The 24,705-nt window shown below is 43.9% G+C and overlaps 2 protein-coding genes across 2 annotated transcripts; one reads left to right on the top strand and one right to left on the bottom strand.

Annotated features, from left to right (window-relative positions):
- The first annotated feature begins 2,352 nt into the window (after positions 1–2,352).
- On the top strand, positions 2,353–6,503 carry LOC138631860 (frizzled-5-like). Its single transcript, XM_069717049.1, is given in 2 exon segments — positions 2,353–2,736; positions 2,738–6,503. Coding segments are annotated over 2 exon segments (1,734 nt in total). The 5' UTR covers positions 2,353–2,682; the 3' UTR covers positions 4,418–6,503.
- Positions 6,504–7,762: 1,259 nt separating this feature from the next.
- On the bottom strand, positions 7,763–23,004 carry ccnyl1 (cyclin Y-like 1). Its single transcript, XM_069717050.1, has 10 exons — positions 21,900–23,004; positions 19,384–19,458; positions 18,472–18,515; positions 17,910–18,010; positions 17,446–17,481; positions 17,184–17,235; positions 14,353–14,472; positions 13,427–13,593; positions 10,780–10,942; positions 7,763–10,121 (listed from the first exon to the last, which is right to left on the bottom strand). The coding sequence occupies exons 1-10, from the start codon at positions 22,060–22,062 to the stop codon at positions 10,005–10,007; spliced, it is 1,038 nt and encodes a 345-aa protein (XP_069573151.1). The 5' UTR covers positions 22,063–23,004; the 3' UTR covers positions 7,763–10,004.
- Between the last annotated feature and the right edge of the window lie 1,701 nt (positions 23,005–24,705).

Genomic DNA, 24,705 nt, shown 5'->3' with positions numbered 1-24,705 from the left:
TGCAGCTCCACGAATCAAAAAAAAACAACCGCCGAGCACTCGAGCGTCGACATCAAACTGCAGCTCAGATTGATCATCTCGTTTGATCCGGTAACGCCCGAGTCAGTTCAAAACGGTTTCAGATTGAACACTGACACTTTTTTTTTTTTTTTCCTTTACATTTCTTTTGAGTGTTTGTTTTTAATCAAACTGAGGCTGTAGGGCAGCGGTGGGCAAGTCGAGGCACGCGGACCAAATCTGGCCCGCCGACATGAATATTTGGCCCCGTGATGAAAGCTGAAGATTCCCCTTTTATTGTCGACGTCATGATTCTTCATGAATGCACGGTGAATGCGAGTCAATAACACAACTTGACCTATTTGACAGATTTCGAATTTCATTGAACTAGAAATGAGGCAGACGTCAATTATCATGTGTGGAAAATGACACCTTCAGTGTCGTACTAACACACAGAATACACTCATATTTATGTTTTTTTTGACAAACGATTTATTGTATATATATATATATATATATTAAACACGAAGGCCCATAAGTTTTCATCACACCTGTCCACTGCTGTTGGAAATAAACGGACCCCGGATGTAGCGTGTTGTATGTTTGTACTGATTTAAAAATTGGACGGATGAATAACACCTGTCACTGTGTCAAAAACACAGAAAACTTTGTTGTGTGTGTGTGTGTGTGTGTGTGTGTGTGTGTGTGTGTGTGTGTGTGTGTGTGTGTGTGTGTGTGTGTGTGTGGTCATTTGGTGGAGGTGTCAGTGGGTTAAGAGACCTCATCCATCATTTTTATACCTTCAAGCTCTTAATGCAGGAAGTCATAAATAGACCCAGTGATGCGTTCACGTGCTGCATGGATATTGGAGATGACCCCAACATGCACCGAGGCTGCTTTTAGACATCGAGACTTCACTCAGCTGTTGAACATTGACGAAACAAAAAAAAACAAAAAAAAAATTAGGAAGTTCACATTTTTCCCCAACTAATGTGGATTTTGCACAAAATATGTTTATAAAAGACAAACCCAGATCAGGACGGAACGTTTTTTTTTTCAAACTGCACCAGAGACGAGAACTAAATCACAAAGTTTGAAGAAGCGGACATATCTTTTTTTTTAAAGTAAAAGCAGAAACTCCCACATTAGAGGAAACATTGAACATGCGGGTAACAGGAAAAGAAAAATCAAACAATGACATTATTGAGAAGCGCTTCTTTTAAGTGATTTATATTACATTACAACAGTGAATTATTATTGGGAATCCATCAACTTCAATACAACATTGTATTGTTGCAAATGCTTGAGACCTTATTTAATCTAGGCCACTGTTAATAAATCTGTCAACTAGTGTTGAAACAACTAGTTGATAAACCAGTTATTTGAGCTCGAGGACTTTTTAATTTAAGTTTTATAGTGGGGGATTTATTTAAGTCATGTGTCCATAATGCATTAAATAACACCGATACACAAAATGAAAATGCTAATGGAGTACTGGAGAATACTGTTACTTACCTGCAGTTAAATAAAGACACTTGTAGCCTCCTGTGGGGGAAAAAAAAAACTGTTTTCCCATCAAACCTTATTATATTTATGTCTCCTCATTGTGCCTTTAACTCGTCTTGACAAGGTTCAAAAATTCAAAAATGATGGTCATATATTTATGACGTCACAGTTCGGAACGGAAAAGCATCGATTTGTCCTTCCGCAGTCACGCTTCACGAGAAGTTCCAACAACAAGTTTCTGGGTTTTGTACCCTCGTGGTTGAAATGCACTTATTGTAAGTCGCTTCGGATAAAAGCGTCAGCTAAAATGAAATGTAACGTAACGAGACCGCAAAGGTTGCGTCTCACGGTGGAGGAATCGCGACATTTCCGGACCGCCGCGAACGCAGCAGCCCCCTCTGCGCGATGAGGAGGTGCCGCAGCCTCAGACGGACTTTATTCCGTCCCCGGGCTCGGAGAGCGCCGCTGCCGCACGCTGCCGTTTGATTAACACGGGACAAGTTTTCAACCCTTGAAGGACTCCGGGAGATTTATCGTTGTGGTTTTATTCCGTTTTCCCCCGCAGAAGCAACGGAGAGGACTCCTCTGGAGCAAAGTTTGACAGTAGTGTTTTTTCAAGTTTCTGACGGGAGTAAACCGACGTCAAGTGGATTTTACGCATCAGGTTCTGGACGCAGAGACAGCAGACTTTTAGACATTTTGCTCCCAGACTAATCTGTGATTTCGTTTTTTTAAAAAAAATTCTTTTTCTTTTTTTTTTTTAACGTTTTTATGGACAGTTTGGACTTTCCTCCACCGACCGGGACTCTCGTGATGCCAATTTTTCTGGCGCAGGCGACTTTTGCTGGTAAAAATGTTACAGGGTCATTAAATTTATTGGAACTGACCGCCGGAGATGAACTTTCTCCGTAATGATTGCGGGAGCTCTGGTGCATGATTGACAGCGCTGGCAGGGCGCAGGACCGACTGGATCTACCGTCAAGGGTTCAACTTGTTTTGTTTTAATCGCTAAAAAGCAGAAAGGTTGTTTTCTGTTGGAGCAGAAACATTTATCCAGAGGAAGAAGAAAGTTCTCGGTCATGAATTCAAATTAAACTCCGTTAAATTATTCGTTTTTTTTTTTTTTTAATTGTTTTAATGACTCCAAATTACTGAATCTGAATTGAAATATTTATTTACATGGCATCTACAGCGAGACGCATGCCGTGCAGCCCGGTGTCCCCGCGGCTCCTCGCTGCTGCTGCTGCTGCTTCGGTGTCCTGGCCTCACGTTAGGAGCCTCTAAGGATCTGGTGTGCGAGCCCATAACTGTGCCCATGTGCAGAGGCATCGGCTACAACCTGACCTACATGCCCAATCAGTTCAACCACTACACCCAGGAGGAGGTGGGGCTGGAGGTGCACCAGTTCTGGCCCCTGGTCCGGATCCACTGCTCCCCAGAACTGCTCTTCTTCCTGTGCAGCATGTACACGCCGATCTGCCTTCCGGACTACCGCAAGCCGCTTCCGCCGTGCCGCTCCGTGTGCGAGCGGGCCAAACGGGGCTGCTCCCCTCTGATGAGCCAGTACGGCTTCGAGTGGCCCGAGAGGATGAGCTGCGAGCAGCTGCCCCAGGTCGGCGACGAGACCCTGTGCATGGAACAGAACAGCAGCGAGACCACCACCCTGGCTCCGCCGTTCCCCAAGCCCACCCCTAAAGGCAGGACCAGACCCCCCAGCCCCCCGCAGTGTGACAGGGAGTGCCGCTGTCGAGACCCTCTGGTCCCCATCAAGAGGGAGTCCCACCCTCTGTACGGCCGGGTCCAGACCGGCCCCCTCCCCAACTGCGCCCAGCCCTGCCACCAGCCCTACTTCTCGGCCGACGAACGCGCCTTCACCAGCTTCTGGGTGGGACTGTGGTCGGTGCTGTGCTTCATCTCCACCTTCACCACCGTCGCCACCTTCCTCATCGACATGGAGCGCTTCAAGTACCCCGAGAGGCCCATCATCTTCCTGGCGGCCTGCTACCTCTTCGTCTCTCTGGGCTACATCATCCGCCTGGTGGCCGGTCACGAGCGGGTGGCGTGCGGCGGCGGCGACCAGCTGCACGTCCTCTACGACACCACCGGTCCCGCTCTCTGCACCCTCGTCTTCTTGCTGGTGTACTTCTTCGGCATGGCCAGCTCCATCTGGTGGGTGGTGCTGTCCTTCACCTGGTTTCTGGCCGCAGGGATGAAGTGGGGCAGCGAGGCCATCGCCGGCTACTCGCAGTACTTCCACCTCGCCGCCTGGCTCATCCCCAGCGTCAAGTCCATCGTGGTCCTGGCTCTCAGCTCTGTGGACGGAGACCCCGTGGCCGGAATCTGCTACGTGGGGAACCAGAGTCTGGAGAATCTGCGGGGATTCGTACTCGCGCCTTTGGTTGTTTACCTCTTCACCGGTTCACTTTTCCTACTCGCCGGCTTTGTTTCGCTGTTCCGCATCAGGAGCATCATCAAGCAAGGCGGCACCAAGACGGACAAACTCGAGCGGCTGATGATCCGCATCGGGCTCTTCACGGTGCTGTACACCGTCCCCGCCACCATCGTGGTGGCGTGCCTCGTCTACGAGCAGCACTACCGGCCCGGCTGGGAGCGAGCTTTGGCCTGCTCCTGCCCGCCGGAGCGCCAGCGCTCGGGCCTGGGCCCCGACTACGCCGTCTTCATGCTCAAGTACTTCATGTGCTTAGTGGTGGGCATCACCTCGGGAGTCTGGATTTGGTCCGGAAAAACCGTGGAGTCCTGGAGGAGGTTTGTGGCACGATGCTGCCCCTGCTGGCCGCAGAAAGCCAACGCTCCGCCGTCCATGTACAGCGAGGCCAGCACGGCTTTAACTGGCCATACTGGAAGTGGGCTCACATCGGGGATCTACCACAAAGCTGCTCCGTCTCATATATGAACTAACTGGCACAGCGAAACACTTTGAAGCGAACCGTGTCACCGGAATTTAAACTAAAAGGAAAATCCGACCAGAACATTTTCTGACTTTTGCGAAAACTGACAACAAACAACTGAACCTTCTTTTGGTAGGAGGAGAGCTCCAACAGTTGACCAAACTTGACATTCAAAGAGTTAAATGGATCCGTAATGGAGTCCCACGTGCTTCGTCCTATCTGCTTATCATGAGCACTGAGAAAAAAAAAAAACATCATATTTATTAATGTATATATTGTATATATTTACTGTAAAAAAAAAAAAAGAAAGAAAGAAAGAAAAGAAGACGTGTTTAGTTTCTAACCAACCAATGCCACAAGCTCCGTGTGAGACACCAGAGACAGGAATCGCGTCCGATTTGAACTGTACAAACTTGTGTATAAATACGCTGTTGTACGTCGGTGTTTGAGTGGCGTGTGTTCGGTATGACGACAAACTGAAAGTGTTTTTTTTTTTCTTTTCTCAGACTTGTAAACAAAATTCATTTATTCGGTCTGTGTGACGGCTCCTCAGATGAACTCCGCTGTAAAGTCACCAAAGTCTCTCTGAAGGGAGAAGTTGGGTCCATGTGGTGTTAACGAACTAACTGACTTAACTAACTACCGGCCGACTGGTCATGGCTAAAAGGTGTCCTGTATGAAACTGACCTTGGTCTTTACCCCCATCTGCTGGTCCACGGTGGAGCTGCTCACTCTATGATGTCCACAACATGGACCCAGCGACAGATCCACAGACCGTCTGAACTTTCTACCGTAACTGTATGAAAATATATGAATTATAAAAAAAAATATGGTCAGAGTGACGTAGAAACGTTTATTCTCGTGTTTTTCTCATTTCTGTTTTAGACTCCCTGATTTCATTTCAAGGACCTCGAACGGGTCCCTGGACCTCACTTTGAGAAACGTTGCTTTCTAATAATGTCACACCAGATCAGACAGATTGTTCAGGTCACACATCGGTTTTGGAACGTATTGGTAATATTAATAAAATTGACGACCACACAGATAACTAACAAGCATCCGTTTTGATAATTGACTTGTTAAAACTAAATGCCCCCAAAAAAATTTCCATTTTCGGTTTCTTAAATGAAAGAATTTACAATTTTTGATTTTTCTTTAACACCAAGTTGAATATCTTTGAGTTTAGAATTGAAAACCAACAATTTGAGGACGTCACTTACAGCTTTGGAAAAATATAGATGTCATTTTCACTATTTTTTTGACATTTTATAGATCAAACAAAAAGAATAAGTGATAATTTAAGCCGCTATAATGAGAAGATTTGGTGTTTCTTTTACTGGTTTTGAATTCACTGTTAATTCAACACTATTGATCCTTTTATTGGATAACTTGAGCACTTTGAAAAGTCCGCTTTGAACGCCGTCATTATTTGGGACAATTTACAGCATAAACAACCCGTTTTGCTTATTACATTAATTATTTAATCTGAGAAACTTTTAAAAGGTGATTTAAATTTTATTTATTTTTCATTACAATTGACTGTATTCACACTATTTCAGAATCTTTACAAGCTTGTATGTAACAACAGGTGTCAGCAGGGATGTGTGGTCTAAATGGAACTTCTGTTTTTAGGCTCCTTGAAAACAGGAAGTGAAAAACCTCTCGTCTTCTTCGAGGTCAGTCAGTGTTTCTTTTGGGAGTTCAAGTGCGCAAAATAACCCAAATTGTAAACAAAGAACAAAAAGTAAACGAGAATCATTGTATGAAATGAGGTTTTGTGAACCTGAAGCTCACTGAAACTTGTGATGTTTTGTGGTATTTCAAGTCAGTGTTGTTTAGACTATCGTGTGGCCACATGCTAGATGATAGCTCTAATTTATTAGCCTGATGTGTGTGTGTGTGTGTGTGTGTGTGTGTGAGCGAATGTGATCACGTAAGGGATGATGAACGCCAAAAAAAAAAACTGCTGGTAAACAGACATCTAGGTTTATTTGTTCACGTGTACATCCGCTTTCACATCGATAGACTCCCTCAAAGGATATTATTGAAAAATATTGTAGATTTCGATTCATATTGTGGAATTAAAACCGAGTTGACCTTGAGTTTGGTGCACGGTGTCGGTATATTCGACCTAACTTATATTTTAGTGATGTTTCTGGACCTAAGAGCTCCAAGTTTGAAATGTTCTGGTTTTCAAAAGGTTCAAGTGCAGATGAACAGGATGTGAGCGTCAGTCTGTCGACGCACATCTGAACTGCATTTAAACTTCAGCTCAGATGCGACGAGAAGAAAATGTTCAAAAACGTCATTAAGAAGTTGAATTTGAACTGAAAATGGCAGACTTACCTTCAGAAAATAATTGGCGCGCAGTTAAAGTCGAACCGTTTAACGTGGTTTAAATTTGATAATAATGTAAATATATGGAAATCAATTAACACGTAAAGGGCTGTAGGAGGTCAAGAGGGACTTTATTCTTAAAATACAACAAAGTCTTACCTTCTTTTTGCACGTTCTTCAATTCCATGAACATATTGCTGCTTTCCGGTCACACGACGTCACGTTGAAGCGCCGTCTTCTGTCTTTAAACTCTCGGAGGCCTCAGACCAGAAGACAATGCAACAACAACAACACACTCATTCACTCGCTGACGCTCGACGTTTGCATTAAATGCAGATTTTAGACGCACATAAATCGATATTACTGACAGAGTTTGTCTATCGGGTTCATTTTACGAATACTACATTTTAAATCTGGACACCTAAATGTAAACGGAGGAAACTTGTACAGTTCAATGTGTTTGGAGTAAATTGGGATTCGCAGAGCCGTCTTCTTCAAAGGGACTTTCATATCTCCAAGCTAGGAGGGAATGATATATAGAAGTCTCACGGTATGCTGTATGTATTTATATATATATATATATATAATGATATAATACAAAAATTAATTAAGAACAAATCCAGCAAATTGCATAACAAACACATCCAGATAGATCCAGAAAGATCATTTAAAAATGGACAGCTGTCAATTAATTTACAACACGCACAAACTCACCTTATACAGGTTACATTAAAAAAAAGAAGTTATTAACCGTTATTAACTCTGACAAAGGTGACAGACTAGATTTGTTTCCCAGAATATCGTCCTCTCAAATCCCCCCCCCCCACTTCACCGTGGACTGCAGCACCACTACAACTTCAAAGCCTCCGAGTGCAGTTCAGTATTATAACAGCAGTTAAAAGCAATGACCAAAAAACAAATGCCGTTACAGCATTTCAAACATTAATATGATCATAATTTGTATTTAACCAACGAGGGAAACATCTCAACCGGAAAGGAGAAAACATTCCTCCAACGTCGCACAAAAACAGTCCGAAATCTGTATCATAATGTCTTTAAATTGAAAATGAGGCGGCTCACAAACATGCAGCTGCACCTGAAGAGTGACGTGTCGCATTGTTTTAATACTGCGGTTGTACTCGGTGTGGAGAATCAAATACATTTAAAATGAAAAAAAAAAACTAGTTAAGTCACTTGTTACTTTAACTGCACAAAACACCGTTAACGCGTGACCAACGGTGCGACGCCATTTTCCGTCATGAAACCATTATTTATAAAAGAAATGGAAGACAGTATGACGTCTGCCAATAAAGCTAATACTTACAACTCAGGATGTCTCCCGGGAAACCACGTGGCCGAAGCAGTAAGATCCCGACGCCATCTCGTAGGTGACGGCGTTTCTAAATGGCCGCCGTAAACGTGCAGCTTTGGATGCAGACGTGGACAAAAGCGGAGCGGCCGAGACCGGCCGCGGACGGTTTCGTCCCGGTCCGCTCGGTTTCGTGTCCACAACTACCGTCACCTCTTGTTGTGCTCCTCCGGTGTCCCGGTCAGCACGCATACAAGACAATATATTCAAGGTGCCACGACATATTTGTTACATGATTAGTGTTTATTTAAAATACTCCATCTGCAAATGTTTTTTTTTTTTTTCTTTCTTTCTTCAATTAAAAACAAGACAAATTTCACAGCTAGTAGCCTACATAGTAAGCAAAAAGACGGGGTGGGGGGGGGGGGGGGTGTCCATCGAGTCTCTCGCTCCCCTCGGTATCTATGTAGCGCGTTTGAACTGTCTGGGTCCCCCGACGTCGGCGACGTGTCGGCGGGCTCCTCGAGGCGAGGTCGGGGACGGCCTTGGTTTTGAAGGGCCGCGGGGAACTTGAGCTTCGGGCTGTGTCGGGCCCCCCCCCACCCCCCCTTACGTTACGTCAGCCCGCCTGCTGCGGCGCCGCAGCGCCGATCCGGGATCAGCGATTCGTCCCTTTTGACCACCTCGGCTTTGTAACTTGACGCCGCTCAAAGTTCGGCACTCCCGATTTCCCGACGCACATCAGACAACAGCCGACCGAAGCGTCGTTTACTTCAGAGGAGTCTTAATAATGCAATACCTTGTGATATGACACATGCCGTGTGCTCCGTCCAGACGGGACATGATGAGAACGCCGCCGGTGTCGACAGGAAACACGTCGGATTTACACTCCAAAGTTACTTTTGGTATCAAGTCTAATTTACGAGACAGGAGATTTTGCATTTTGAACTTGTTTGCCTTTTAAAAACAAGAAGTCCGGTGATGATTTAAGATATTTTTCATACTGTTCGTGAATCCCAGAAAAGAAAAATCAAACCAACATAAACTGATCTAAGATAGTTACAGCTATCTTCTTAGTTTCTTTTAAAACCTCTGAAAACTGTTCACCAAAATAATACTTTTTAATTTTTTTTTACTGGTTTAAAGTGGCTTAAATGTAGTTCAACACCTCTGACTTCATTCAGAACATGAAGATCTATGAATATGTAAATAGTCCCTGCCTCTACCTCAACTAGGGCTGTCACTTTTTATCCAAAATTTAAACAATCGTACGAACCTAATTACCCTTCGAACTGTAACTGTAACCCGTTCGAATTCATTCGAATCTGTGTCGTTCGATACCCGTTTGAACGGAACTTTTAGAAAAAGTGAAACCCACCACTCCGCCTGCACACATCGTTTCCGCTCGTGATGTGTCACTCTGCTTTTTTGATGGCCATTTTTCAAGATTTAAATCGTCATGAGGAGCGAATGACGTCAGACTGACATATTGTTGGTTTGGTCTTCTCATTGGTTTTAGTGACAATATCAAAAATATAGAACATCACCAGCTTTGTCCTTTTAAGGCTGCAAGAAATAATTCTAACTTTTTTTTCTTCTTTTGTGTAAAAATATGACATTTATTTTGACAGTTCAAAGTCGACTTCATGTAGATGAACTCCATCAGTCTTTCCTATTTAACAATTTGTGGTGGAAATATGGGACAATATAAATAAATAAAGGGCTTGTAAAAACAAAATTGTTCTGAATTTTAGGTAAACTCCTCTATTTCAAGTTTAACATGACAATCGCGCACCTCAACAGCTGAGTTAAATTACCGTGTGGGCACGGTGACAGAGCGCCATTTCAAGCCCGCCTCCTGCCCGATGTGGCCGCGGTGACTCTTGTGAGGTGGCCGTGTTTGTGCTGTGGCTTCGCTGGGCTTCGGGAAACCAGAGGGCGGCAGCCTATGAGAGCACGGCGTTGGAACGTCGTATACCTATCAGGTTGTCTGCGCTGAGGGATCGTCTCATCGCCGCCCGACTCAGGTCCTTGTACTTGTCCTCGCATAGTCTTGAAATGGCCTGGACCAAAAAAAAAAAAAAAAAAAAAAAGAATCACACAAACGCAAGTGACTGAAAGGACGGAGGGCGTAAACTCATCAGTGGAGTTATACGCTGCGTGGAATTGGAACTCGTGGCTACGACACGGGCAAGTCGTGTGCGCCGTATGCTTGGCCCTGATGTGGTTAAGTCGTAAAAAAACAAACACTGTTGCTAGGCAACAGCAACGTGGACGGGCGTCTAGAAGGCACAGAGGCTAAGAATTTAGCAAGCTCTAAGGGGCGGGGGAAAGGAGGGGGGGGTAACGTAATGCTGGAAATGCAAAGACTCGGAGGGAAAAGATGAAGATCAACATACTCCTCAGACGTCGTAGCGTTTTATGGAAGTTATGAAGACAAACCCTACGTGACTAAAACTACAATATATTAACTTGACATCCAACGAAAAATGAACTTTCACGGCCTCTTGACATTCACGGAATGTGAGTTACGACGTCGCGATTCTGCCACTCTACTGTTTAGTGCATAATTAACTGCGTTACCACGGTAGCAATCACCCAACGCCTGCAGTTCAATTCATCCACAGCAGCACTTGTAAACGTTAAACTAAAATAAGCAGGTATTTTCCGTCCACTTGTGAAGCCGAAAGAACCTCCGTCAGGTCAGCGCAGCGAGCTCACCTCCAGCTTCTGGGCGCGCTGGTTGTTGAGGGGCTCCAGAGGGAAATTGAGGTTGTTGTCGTCGGCCAGCTGCCGCAGGTCAAAGTAGTACTTGGCATAGACACTGGCTGGCACGTTGATGTTAAACTGGAGGAGTTCCAGGAAGTGGCGCTCCATCTCGTTCCTGAAAAGAGCAAGGAGACGACAGAGGGTTAAACTCTGGACGACCGCTACGGAACGAAGTCTACAAGTTGAGCCGGCGATGCTCCTCCAGAGCAAAATGTACTGAGGGCAGCAGAGGAACAGAAGAAGTCCTACATATTTAATAAAGAAAGAAGTACAAGGTCAATAGACGCATACAAGAGATAAACGTGATCAATACAGGAGACGTCACACAAGTTCAACCAATGACCGAGCAGACTCCAAAACTACATGCACTAAATACTTTTTTCAAATTTTATTCGGACTCAAAAAAAAAAGCTAACCTGTAATGATTCTGCAGTCATACACGAGTTTTCCTGTAGACATTTATCAAAGCAAATAAACAAATTTGAAAATATTAAGCACGTTTATAGATTCTCCTCTGAAAAGTCAAAGTAAACGACAACCATTCCCGACCACAAAAGTACTCTCGTCGGGACTAAAATTCAAACTGCGTCATGTGAGCGGAGGACAAGGCTGACTGTGCTCCTGTTCAGACCTCACAACTTTGATGAAAAAGGGAACACGTGTATGAATTTTCATCAGGTCACCGAGAGGAAACTTCTGCTCTCGTTCACCTGAAGAGACGACGACGCGGTTGCACTGCAGAAGTCAGGAGCTGGAACGGACGGCAAATCTCACTCCAAACTTCTGGCTAATGCATTGACTTTAAATCTTCATCCTGTCTGTGAGGACGGAAATCCAATCTCTCCCACACCGGCCTGCAGGTAATCAGACGCGTGTCCTGCGAGCACTCGGATCGAGTATCGCGGCTTCATCTTTTCTTTTTCTTTTTTCCAGACTACAACCTCCGTCATCCATCCTCATCGCAGTCATGAGAGGAAAAAAAAATAAAAATAAATAATAATCTAAGGGAGGTGGTCGCCAAGGAGACAGCATCCAGGCTGCTTTGTTGGTCAGCAAAGGTGGTGAGTGCGAGTGTGTGTGTGTGTGTGTGTGTGATGTCTGGTCTCCCGGGGCAACTAATGGAGCGGGCGAGAGCCAGGGCCATTATGTAGAAGCAGTGAGAGCACTTGAGACCCACCCCCCTCCCCCCCGCCCCCCTCATTTCTCCCCGTCTCTCCGTTTCCCTCTCTACTCGTCCTCCCCGTCCCTCCATCCGGACCGGAGCGGGCGCACAAAGACACTTCAATGGCGAGCAATGAAAACAGAGCAGAGAGCATGCAGGTCAGAGGTATATGAGAGGAAAGAGAGCGAGAGAGAGAGATGGGGGCTCGCAGGCAGACAACACACATGCAGGCGGGAGCAAGCAATGTTGCAAATCACCAAAAACAAGGTACACACACACACACACACACACACACACACACACACGAGAAAAGCAATTGCAGGAAATAAAGCCTGGGTCCTCTCCAAGCGCAGCCCCTGGCCTCTTCACTGGCTTATAGCCCGAGAGACAGCAGAGAGGCTGCAGCTTCCATTGAGCGCAGCACTTCTTCCGTCTGCTTTAAGTGCATCTTTGCTATTACGCTCCTTTTATGGGGGGGGGGGAGCAAGCATGTAGCGTCGGGACCCCGGTCATATTTGTTCGGAACCCTCTTTTTTTTTTTTTTTTTTTTTTTCTACATCTCGACCGTCTGCCGAACAGAAACCCAATTACTCCCAAAACAACAAATCTGGAGGGGAATCTGAAATGTCAACAACAACAACAACAACAGAATAAGATACGATTTTGGATTCGGTTTGAAGTTAAATGACCCGACTGCCATTATTCGACGAGCCGGTTCCGCTCTGTTTATATTATAGCTGTCCTGTGCAATTTTGTTTACAACGCCAAAAGAGGCGGAATTATTTACAAGTTCCAATGGTCAGTGCTAATAAATTGTTCTTCTTCCTCATAAGGTGTATGTGTATTAATAAACTATGATGAAGCTTACACTATAAAATTTGTGGCATAAAAAAAAGTAATTAAATCAATTATTCGTATGATAGATAATCCTCAACTAAAACTGTATGATTTGAGGCCAGACACGTAAAAGGGGAGCCGCTGCCAAACTGCCTGCTGGACGGTCAAAGCGCTCAAGAAAACCTCCACAACTGCCTGACATTGAATTAAAGGGGAGCTGCGTCCTTTCCTGCAACTTTCCGAGATCCGTGATCCGACATTCACACCGACCTCGCGCTGGCAGTGAGGAGGTGACACGGGAAAACAGTCTCTCTCCTCTTCTACGCGTTCCCGGAGTGACCGTCTGAAAACGTGCGTCGTTTTCCACATGTTAAAACGGCACCACGTCTCCGTCCGACTTTTCTCCCCGTATGTGTAAAATAAATCTAAAATAAACGAATTGACGACTGTACCGAATTTGAACATGTATTTGCAGATCGCGGCTTTTAAAGCGACGCGAGTATTTTCGACCCGACGACCTCTCTCCGCAGAAATTGACTGAAGCGAGGGATTCTGTGGTCCTGCTCATTGTTCAGTGCCTTTGCGTGCAGTGTGACTCACATGTCCTCCACGGTGATGTCTTTGAGGATCTGGCAGTAGTCGACGTTCCACACAGCCTGGTCGTCCCACACTTTGGAGGCCAACAAGATGGCTCCCAGGACGATGCGCTTCCAGTTGGCGGGGCAGATATCCAGCTCGGCGTAGGTCAGCAGGCGCTCCAAATACACCTGGGGGTGGGGGGGAAGGAACGTTTCATTTTTTTTTGCAGTTACATCCTCCATAATTCCTTTACTAATCCTTTATGTACCATCAGAGACATCTGTATGCGTGCGTGTACCAACACGTTCTCCATTATGTAACTATTAAACATTATCTTTAAAAGGTTTTTATTCTTGTCATAGTTTTTGTTGTTGTTGTTGTTGTTACACCTGACAAACAGAAAGAAAACAACCAGGGGCAAATCAAACAGCCGACCTGCTACGAACTGAAAAAAAAAAAAAAAAAAAAAAAACATCATAGATATGGTGATATCATAAAGACTGGATTGCCGTTTTGAAAACAGAACATAAGGTGGTAAAAAGAGAAAAACGTAACACAAACTGTGACGGATGATCATTTTGTTTTACAATAGTTTTCATTTGCACATTATAGGACAAGCCTGCTCAGTGTGTCGCATCGTGTAACGTAAAAGCGTACAGTAATCCAACCGGTCCAACTCTTTGATGAGAACCCACCGTCTGATGTACAACCTGTACTGTTATCATCATACACACATCCACAGCTCAAGTGCCATTTGTTTAGGAAAAGTCCGTTTCCAGGAGTTTACTGCCCTCTGGTGACCAGCTAATGCAACATCACAGGTTTTTTTTTTTAACAACAGCAAATAACACGAGCGCAGCTGGACAGATAGAAGTAGTTTCATTGGTATTCAATGTTCGGAGGCGACAGTTGTGCGATACCACAAAATGATGGAGGCAGCCACGTACCAGTGTGACGATGGCACATTCTGCGGTGAGCTGTGCAGCGCTGAACAGCGTCCTGACGAAGCGGTAGATCAGTTTGTGTTCTGGGTCAACATGGGAGTAGTCATCTGGCACGGGCTCTCTCTGTACGGGGTGAACACACACACACACACACACACACACACACACACACACACACACACACACACACACACACACACACACACACACACACACACACACACACACACACACACACACACACACACACACACACACACACACACACACACACAGGTAAATAAGATAAGTGCACTGTGCCATCGTATGTGCTGTAAACGGTCGCCGTGGAGATTCAATTCACGTGTGCTTAATGTGCCGACTTGGCTCTTGAAATATTCAAAACTTTCTAGAGAAAAAACAAACCGCAAACGGAGCTCGTCTAAACGTGCATCTCGTCAAGCGTGCCAAAATCATATTGTTGGATACAAGTGAAATAACAGTAGCAAGTAATCACAACAATGGTCGCAGATGTCTGGTACAGATGTTTGGGACCTTCAGATGTAACGCCACTAACGTCCCTCAGTGACTATGGAAACCATTAACACCGACCACATGAGGGGATGAGATGGACATTTGTCCTCTTTTTTTAAACCAGTAAATCACAGCACTGTTATTAACAACTGAAGGAAGCAGAGGTATTTTAACTGGTACTACACAAAGCAAAGTATTGTACTGAGACACCACTGGGGCTGTTATAATCATTGAATTATAATTGATGATTAATTCTCATAGGAATAATTGTGATGAACTGCTTTTTGGCGGTTCTTTTTCCCACCGGGCTTCAAACCAACACGTTCCCATCAGCACTGCTGTGGTGTTTGGCTTTGCAACCAAGTCATTGACGTTCATATCGATGGATGCCGATTGAAATACAGCCGGTAAAAATGAGAGGTTACATGTCTCAATGAAAAGAGCCGGTGGTGCCAATTCTCCACTCATGTGCCATTAAAACCATAGAAGAAGACGAGAGCGTCATCAAAAAGGCGCCCTCAAATTTTTAATTTGGCTGCATTGAGCTGTTTTCATACAGATGGAGAAAAAGATTTGAATGATATATAAAAAATGATTGGGATCAGCTTGATTAAAGGCTCTCAGGCGATTGTGTAATAATTGTAAGAGGCCAACTGGTCAACCTCTGGCTCTCGCATGGACGAACTACCAGACTGAAAAGAAAACGAAGGCGATGACAGAAACAAAAAAAAGGTCTGCAGCAAGAGAGATAATCAGTTGAGAGCAGGTCTGATCTACCGTACCAGCTCCCAGTCATTATCTTCTGTAGCAGAGAGCTGTTCAAGCTGCAGCCGTCGGGACGGATCCGTCCCGCTGGACTCTTTCTACGAGAAGATGCCTGACATGTAAATGGGATGATGAATAAAACTAAAGTAGAACATCTTTGAACTCCTTTAAGACATCTGAACAATCGACAAGGATGGAGGCAAGTAGGAGTGTGGCATCTAAACTCATAGACCGTCTTTGTGCGTAAGCTCTCGGTGTGTTTAAGAGTGTGTGCTGGAATTGACTGCGATGAGATTATCTGCGTCACACCTGCTAAAGAGAGAGTTACGCAAGCCGAACTAATAGCAAGCTTCAAAATGTCTCTCTGGAAGCTAAAGAGACGTAAAATTGATTTTGAAAATCGACACACCCAGAGCTAATGTACTGGAAGGTCTGTTTGTATTTGCTTTGTCGGCTGAAACAAGTAATAAATCATTTTGTTTGTTGTGAAACGACCGCATGATTGTCGTGAAAGAAAGCGGCGTGAAGAGAAGTCAAATCGAGGCTTGTTTTCTGCCGGGTTTCCTGAAGGCTCGGAAGAACGGAGAAGGAAAGTACATCTTCACATCCACGTACACGTGTGAGTCTTGTTGTTCTCATATGATATAAAACTAGAAGTGTGTCTCAGGACTGCCTTCACTACTTACGGGACAAACTCTGTTGAGATACTAAAATAAAGACGGCGTCATTTCTCTCACTGACTCCAAAAATACAATAGTCCGATGTATAACAGTTCTGTTGTGGTAAATCACCTGGTTGATGTCATGCTAACGCTGTCAAAATGCACATACTCGAGATCTGTTTTATTATGACAATTCAAAAAGGCCGAGTTATTGTTAGTCTGGATACAGTTGCACCGCTTTCACCTTTAACAAATAAGGATTTTTAAGCTAATAGGCACCTTAGGTCTGGAACTGTTTTGATCTCATCATAAATCATAAACATGCCCAGACTGTTTTATTTATGTTCATCTTGTATTTTGATCTCTGAAACTTGGCACGCAGCATGTTGCCAAACTGGTTTGAAAAGTTTCCAATAAAAGCGTCTAAATAGGATTTGAGGGGAAAATCCAGCGTTTCCTGTTCGATTGGGCCCCTTCTGAAAGAAACACGTCCAGGTCAAAACCTGGTATATGGCTGGAGCCTTTATGAAACTAGAAGGCATTTCATTTGAAAAGTCGCAGCATTCAGTCAAACTGCAGTATAACTTTGATCTCTCTTTCACTCACAGACACTCGCTTTATAGTCCAAGCCAAAAAATATAGTCTTTATAAAATTGACCTAATTTTTGAGCACCCGTTTCTTTCCCGCTCAGTGTGAGAGTCTCTGCGTTTCTGTCCTCTGATCTCTGTGTGTTTCATGAAGGGCGGAGCTAAACCGCCGCTCCACTACGCTGGCTGGAGAACCCTGCTCTAGGATAAATAAACGACTGGATGAACTGGTCCTCCTTTGTTGTACCCTTGTTTGCTCTGAGGTGATGAGACTGACAGTCTGAGCAAATCTCATCAACATACTTACTGATAAGGGGTGCAACTTCTCATCAAAGATGTCCAGTGACTTGCCAGAATCCCTACAGATCAAACAACACGTCAGTCAATATGCGTCTCTCACACACACACACACACACACACACACACACACACACACACACACACACACACACACACACACACACACACACACACACACACACACACACACACACACACACACACTTGTTTCAGCAACAAACTGTGCCACAAACGACATGAGAAGGATGAAGCGAAAGTTGTACACTTACCTGTTTTTGATGTGGTAGTATATTGCTAAAGTGACACTGGAGAAAGAGAGATAAAAATTACAATTTGTTTACTTTTTTTTCTGAATGGGACACTGGTATGTGGTTGTGGTCGGGTGTGTGTGTGTGTCCGAGATTATAGTGCGACAAAACGTTTGACACATTCAGAATGAGTGCTTCGCTTAATCACACTCAGATAATCCTGATAAAGTCGTGATTATCCAGATTCTGGAAAATAATGCCATTAGAGATGGCTGTCCTACATGAGGTGTAAGAACATCTGTTTTAGTCACGCATCCGTTCGGTATTACTTTAGGATTACAGCGCTGTGATGTAACAAGATTTTCTCATGTAAAATGGGCGACTTTTGGACAACGCAGCGCTGTGTGTTTATGTTTCTCTCTGTGTGTGTGTGTGTGTGTGTGTGTGTGTGTGTGTGTGTGTGTTTATGAGCACGACAATCTCACCATTTGATTGTGCTTTTGAGGTTTGGCTGGCTGACGGTGCTATCGTCGATGAAGATGGTGGAACAGGAGCTGTACTTCTTCGACAGTGGACCAGGGGATACCTGGAGACGGTGAAATCACAACATTATACAACTTGAATTGATCCGGGGACGGGCAATAGTTGTTGGGTCAAACAGCCATGTGTCATTTCTTCTCTTGAAAAAAAAAAAAAAACACTTCACCTGTGATCTAAAAAGGGGCTTTTAACTTATTGTCAGTTGTTAATGATGCGTTCGTGAGCAACTGGAAAAAGAGTGAAAGTTCCGACCCCCAAGTGGGAAAATACACCATTTTCTTTTTACTTCTGAGCTCCAATGTTGTTTGAAGGGTTTCCACACCAACAGCATTTCATTCTAATTAATTATTTTATTTCGCACAACAATAGGCACATATAAAGATATTAAATACAAACAAAACTATCTACAATGAAATGTTAATTAATTCCCAAAATCTACAGACTTCAAAAACCCAGAACTGTTCAAATTTGAATCAGTTCATGAAAGACAAAATAACTGATACTTACATGACTGATATGGTTTATGTGGTTGCTTTTCCTCTTGTCTCGTACTGCAAAGGAAGAGATATGTTCAGCTAAAAACAAGCTGAAGGTAGCATAGATCATACAACGTCTGCAACATTCACCAAATCAATTTTTAAAATAAGTTTTTTTTTTTACCATTTTAAAGCAAAAATTAGTTCCTTTTTCAGTCGTACTGGTGCAAAGAATCATGGAAAATATGACGAAAAATGAAGGTCTCTGTGTATTTGTCATGTGAATTTATTTGCATTCAAGTCACAAGTCAAGTTTGTACATCCTTCAGTAAGTGACGGTTGAAATGTGGACCCAGATAAGAGGCAAGAAACAAACGGATTAGGGATTAAAAAAAAAAACAATATTTCAAATGTTTTTATAAATGTGTAATTTAATGGATTCTTAAGACTTTTCGAGACTTGCAGATACCCTGCAAACTCTGCTCTGAACGTCCTGAGCTACATCCGGTCATATGTTGTCGTCATCGGTTACGTACATCTAATTGAAGAAATCTACATTAGTCAATGTCAGGATTTACTGACTTGACTTTTAGAGATGCCTGTGACTCCAGTGGTGCATAACGCACGCTAAACTTAACAAGCTAACAACACAACAACACGGGCAGCATTGAAGCGTCTATAAAATCAAAACAAAAGAAAAACAGGATCTGTGACTGGAAATTAGCCTTCAAGCAAATCAAAACAAACATCACACACCTGAAAACATAATCTGTCTGAAGATCTAATTCCACTTCATGTCTTTTAAGATGTGAGCGTGTTTACTGTTCACAGGGTCTTAAAGAAGACGGTTAATGAGAATCACATGGTGTGTGCGTGTGTGTGCGTGCGTGTGTGTGTGTGTGTGTGTGTGTGTGTGTGTGTGTGTCAGGTTAGGAGTGCTCACCGTCTGTCTGGGACTTGCTAAGGAAGATGGTGCTTGCTCGGGCGTGGTCCGACGGGTTCGACTCCAACGCCAGCTCTGAGGAAACAAAACGCAGAAATGCACCTTAAACAGTGAGCTGCCTGACTCTTGACTTCTTTTTTTGGGTAGAGATAAATCCAAAAGGAGAAAATACAAAAACCAGGCGCTAACAAACTCGTGCACGCGGTATGGTTCTGTAAAATATCTTTATCCGTTATGAAGTAATTGGTGCAACGCGAGACTTGGACATGTGTAAACTAATACCGCAAAAAAAAAAAAAAAAAAGCCCCACAGATGAGCAGGAAGTGCAGTTTGCTTGCAGAATAGATTGGCAGAGAATTATCAGGGGTCACTGACAGACAACTGTTTGATTGTGTCTGTGGGACACTCGACACCATGTGATTAGGGCGGCACGGTGGTGCAGTGGTTAGCACTGTCACCTCACAGCAAAAAAGGTTCCGGGTTCGAATCCGGTCCTGGGCCTTTCTGTGCGGAGTTTGCATGTTCTCCCTGTGCTTGCGTGGGTTCTCTCCGGGTTCTCCGGCTTCCTCCCATCATCCAAAAACATGCACCTCAGGTCAGGTTACCTGGCGCTGCGCTAGTGGCAGCCTGCTGCAGCAGCTCCCCCCTGAGAGCCCCCTGCTGTAGTGAAGAAATTTCCCCTCGGGGATTAATAAAGTGTATAAAATAAAAAATTTTAAAAAACAAAACAAACACGACTTAAAAGAAACAAATGTTAATATACGGACTGGCAGGTGGAGTGTGAATCAATGGCTTAATATTCCCTGTTCAGATAAAATTCTGTAATTTACCTTTAATAATGAACATTTCAAATCAAACTTGTCTGTGTATTAGCAAATATATTGCACCCCATTACTTTCTGACTTTGCTGACCATTTTACCAATGAAGATTCTACCCGAGGAACATGGCGAGGTTTTCTTATCGAGAGGAACAGCTTCAGTTTTCTTTACAAAAATCAGAGTGGAAGTGGCTCAGTGCAATGATACTGAAGTCAAGTCTCGTATTTCCAAATGTAGTTGTGGTGATTAAAGTTTTGGCACATATGCTGGTCAATGCCGATTGGTTAAAGGCTGCTTCAACAGCTCCAAAATTAACCTGAGGTCACGACACTAACCGGCTTTTATAGTAAACCGTTTTACAATCACAAACCACATTTGAAACTTACATATCCAAACATAACTTCAGGTTTTATTTTTTGCCACTGTGTAAAAGACGACATGAAGTATGATTAGATGAAATTGTAGATTCATCAGCAGCTACTGTAGAAGACCAAGTTGTTTGTAGATATGACGGATAGCAAATACAACCGCCCTGGTTTGTGCATGAGAATTACTGAGAAAATAAGTCTTCTTTTTCTAAATCCGAACAGACAGCGCATTACATAAAAAAAAACAGGGGGATTAGGCGATGGAAAGCGTCTGAAAAGCGACGACAGCAAGGAATGCGAGAAGGACCGCCGGACTGATCACCCGGCCGACAGCTGGTCTCACCAAACCCCACTCACACACTTCTGTCCACGAGAACGCGGACATGTCTGGGAATCAATGAAGAGTGGCGACATCAGGGCCAATGGGGCAAAAACTGAGCTTGAGGCGGACATCAGAGAGAAATGTCCGAGATGCCTTTCTGATCGGGGGTCTGCATCCCAGCGTGAAATCACAGCACGGACAGAGAGGGGTGAAAGACACACTGAGTAGTGTTGTCTGAAGACACAGCCCCCATTGGCTAACCTTAACTTGCACCTTTGGCTGGGTGAAGTCACAGAGGAGCCGGTTGGAGAGACACATTATTAAGAAGAAGAAGAAGAAGCTTGTTTGCCGGCTGTTAAAAAAAAAAAAAGAAGAAGAAGAAATCACGTTTGTTCCAATTTAAACGTGATCACTTTCTATTTCTACTTTATTTCATTGATCGGTGGGAAATAAACTATGACAAAACAATAAAGGGCTTCTGAGTGGTTGATGTGGCTCCACGAAGATGAGGATTGCTCATGTTGAACTTGGTAAAGCGACACCGGTGAGATCAATACGATGCAGTGGCTAACTAAATTGTGCCAAGAATGCCCTCATCATCGTTGCAGTGCTGGCGGCAGGATGGCAATAAACACGTCTGGCAGCTTGGCAGCCGCCTTAAATCTGTTTGGGTACTGAGCCTGCAGTTGTGACGGGTTAAGATGACAAATACGTTGTGTGTGTGGTTACACTAAAGATTCTTCCTTGTTTGCGTGTCCATAACACTGACACAAGTAACTAGGTATATATATATATATATATGTGTGTGTGTGTGTGTGTCTGTCATCTTGAGCATCACATGTCAAAAATCACTCTTCAGTGTCAGTGCCCCCCCTATAAACAAACAAATAAATAAGGCTGTTGTGTTTCATGGGCTCAAATACTGTAAAGGAAAAAAAAAATCTGCTTTTTTATTTTTATTTTTTAAACATTACAAGTGTGCTTGAGATATCAGGGTCGACACTTACCATCAGGGACCTCTCTGTCGCTAATGTGCTGCAGGTAGGGCACCGTGTTGTCATCGCTCACTTCGGTGCTGGTCTGGAGCTCCTCCAGCCGCTCCGCCGCTTGTCGCGACGGCAGCTTGGGGCTCGACTCGGGAGAGACGCAGCATGACACCGTGTTCCCCATGCCAACCTCTGGGAGCAGGCTTCACACTATAGCAGCCAAGTCCGAGGGGGGAGGTGGGTGGGGTAGTGCAAAAAAAAAATAATATATATGTATTGTAGTCGCTAGCTAAAGTTGGCTTCCACCAGCCTCATAAACATCACCGGGCTATAGTCGGTATTACCGCGACGCTATCTTTGCGTGCTAAATCGCCGCCGTCCGCCGACTCCGAGGGACCGCATTCCTGTCCATTTGCGGGTTAAAAGCAGAGCGACAAAGCCGAAGAGCAGCTACCCTAGAAACCTCGTCGTAGGACAATCAGCGTCGCCTCGCGTAATATTCGACGTGCTCTTTGCACAAACAAACAAGCAGGGTTGTCAAGTTAAACGCGGGCGGGTCGCTCGTCCGTTCACTCATTCATTCAACATGATAGGAGGCTCCGCGGCTAGGTGGCTAACTAGCATTGTAGCAGGCTGGCTAACGAGTAACTTTTTCCCCTCTGTTCCACATTAATTCTACTTTTTACTATCATGTAAACACAACTAACTCTATATAATAAAAAAATTAAAAAATAAATTAAAAAATGAGTGCGTTACGACTTCAAAACGTCAAGTTCTAAGCGAATACATTTTGCGAGACTTTCCAAACATTTCCATATGGGGCTCTTCTTTGCACTCGGCGCGGCGTTGTCGTCAAATCTAGCTCGAGGCTTTCTGCGGCCTCCAGCAGGAAGTTAAGGGAAGGGGGGGGGGAGGAGGAGGAGGAGGAGGAGGAGGAAGAAATCCAAAACTGTAGGCGAGAAATTATCAATGAAGTTCGCTTGACAACGCCTTCTCCCGGTTCCTCACTGGACAAACAACTCTGGTTACTGGTCCGGTCTTCCCCATCAGAGTCTCCACCCTGTCAGATTTGTGCCGTACGTAGGAGCCGCCGCCATCTGTTGCCGGAGCTCACAAACGGCACTACTTGGCAAGGAATGTTGTGCACCCGCCCATTTAGGAATTCCATTCAGTCCTATTGGCTGATAAATCAAAACAAGGACCCGTGAAAGTCGCTCATTGGTTGGAGTGGCCGTCTGTTAAAATCGATTTAAACCGATGAAACAACGACGCTACTATTTTTGTATCGTCACCGATCCACACCCTTTTTTGACAGTGAAAACTGAAGCACGTCCTCTATTGCACTCTCTACCTGTCAATCAATCCATCCCGCCTCATTCAAGCAACGAAAGAAACGGGAAGCCTGAGGACGGTAACACTTAATATATTTGATTTCATCTCCTCGTCCGTGAAATATATTATTGATATATTTAGTCTGCTGCAGATGTTTTAGCGTGAAGTTGCATAGTGTCATAAATGGGAGAAATGTTTCTGCAGCTACATACAACTAGTTATAAAATAAAACAAAACTGAACATTACTGAAAGCAACTGAGCACATAAACTTAAGTGCTACAATTTGGAGGTTTTTGTCCCATTCTTGAAATGCTTAATTTTCTCAAAATGTGATGTTGCAATTTTTGCATGGATAAAATGATCAGTGAGGCGTAAAACTAGTATGTATAGCTATAGATTTAAATAGCCAACAGAATGTAAATAGGTAAACATTCAAATGCTGCTTACACATGAATGTATCAGCAATAACCTGGGATGAGACCTTCTACATCAGTACTTCAATCTTGATACTATATTTTTCGAATAATACTTCTATTCTTCTGCTTAAAGATGCTATAAAGCAAATTCCAAGATTTGCTTCTCAATACATTACATACGTGTGAAATGAGTTGCTGAAAGCATGTGCAAAGCTTTTAAACTTTGTCGCACTGAAATGTGGAGTTAGACCGTTAAACAGTTTCTCACCCGTCTTCAGCTCAGGTTTTTTTTTTTAGGCGGGGCTAAAAACCTAACCTATCTACGTCACAACAGCCTATCTATGTCAGATCACAGCCGGTTTATATAACCTTCTGCATGGCTCCTCCTCTCACACGGTGAAAGCCTGGAGCTCATTTGCATAAGAGGTCATCCCACTCGACTTCAGTTCTACTCCTGCCGTAGTCAGATTGTTATTGTACATCAGCTGGCTGCTACAGGACGTCTCCCTCCACCCGCAAGTGCATCTTTCCTGGAAGCAAGAACCTCCAAAGCAGCGCTGCACCGCTATTTAAATTCCCTACTGATGAAGAAAGGAAAACGAGGTGGATTGATTTCGTGAAGAGCCTCGCTAAAGGGACATCAGTGGAAGAGAAAGACTTTCAGCTCAACCTGAGCAGGTTCAAAGTTTGAATTGACGTGATGTAATGAGTTGACGTGATGTAATGAATTGACGTGATATAATGAATTGACATGTGATGTAATGCAGCTTAAAACTCATTTTCATTTCTACTTTACAGCATCTTTAAACAAAAGCTTGAATACACAGCTTTTCACATTACTATCTGAATATTTCTTTCACCACCAATGGAAATTCATAAAATGTAGTCAAAACATGATTTTTAAGCTAAATTTTCCAATTATTGATGTGAGAATATGGGAACCCGGCTCTTAATTTTTTAAAGACGAAGAAAACATTGTGTGAGCCATAGTTTTTTAAACCTTTAACCAAAGCAGGTTCACGTTTGTTCAAATGAGATGCTAAAAATTTACTTGCAAAATTATCAAATTCTCTGCAAT

Source organism: Brachyistius frenatus, unplaced genomic scaffold (assembly GCF_029030835.1).
Source record: "Brachyistius frenatus isolate BFR_SWC_R1_liver_20210118 unplaced genomic scaffold, ASM2903083v1 Contig_167, whole genome shotgun sequence".
In the NCBI taxonomy this organism is placed as follows: domain Eukaryota; kingdom Metazoa; phylum Chordata; class Actinopteri; family Embiotocidae; genus Brachyistius; species Brachyistius frenatus.
Note: the sequence above shows the minus strand (reverse complement) of the source record. Positions and strands in the feature narration are given on the sequence as shown.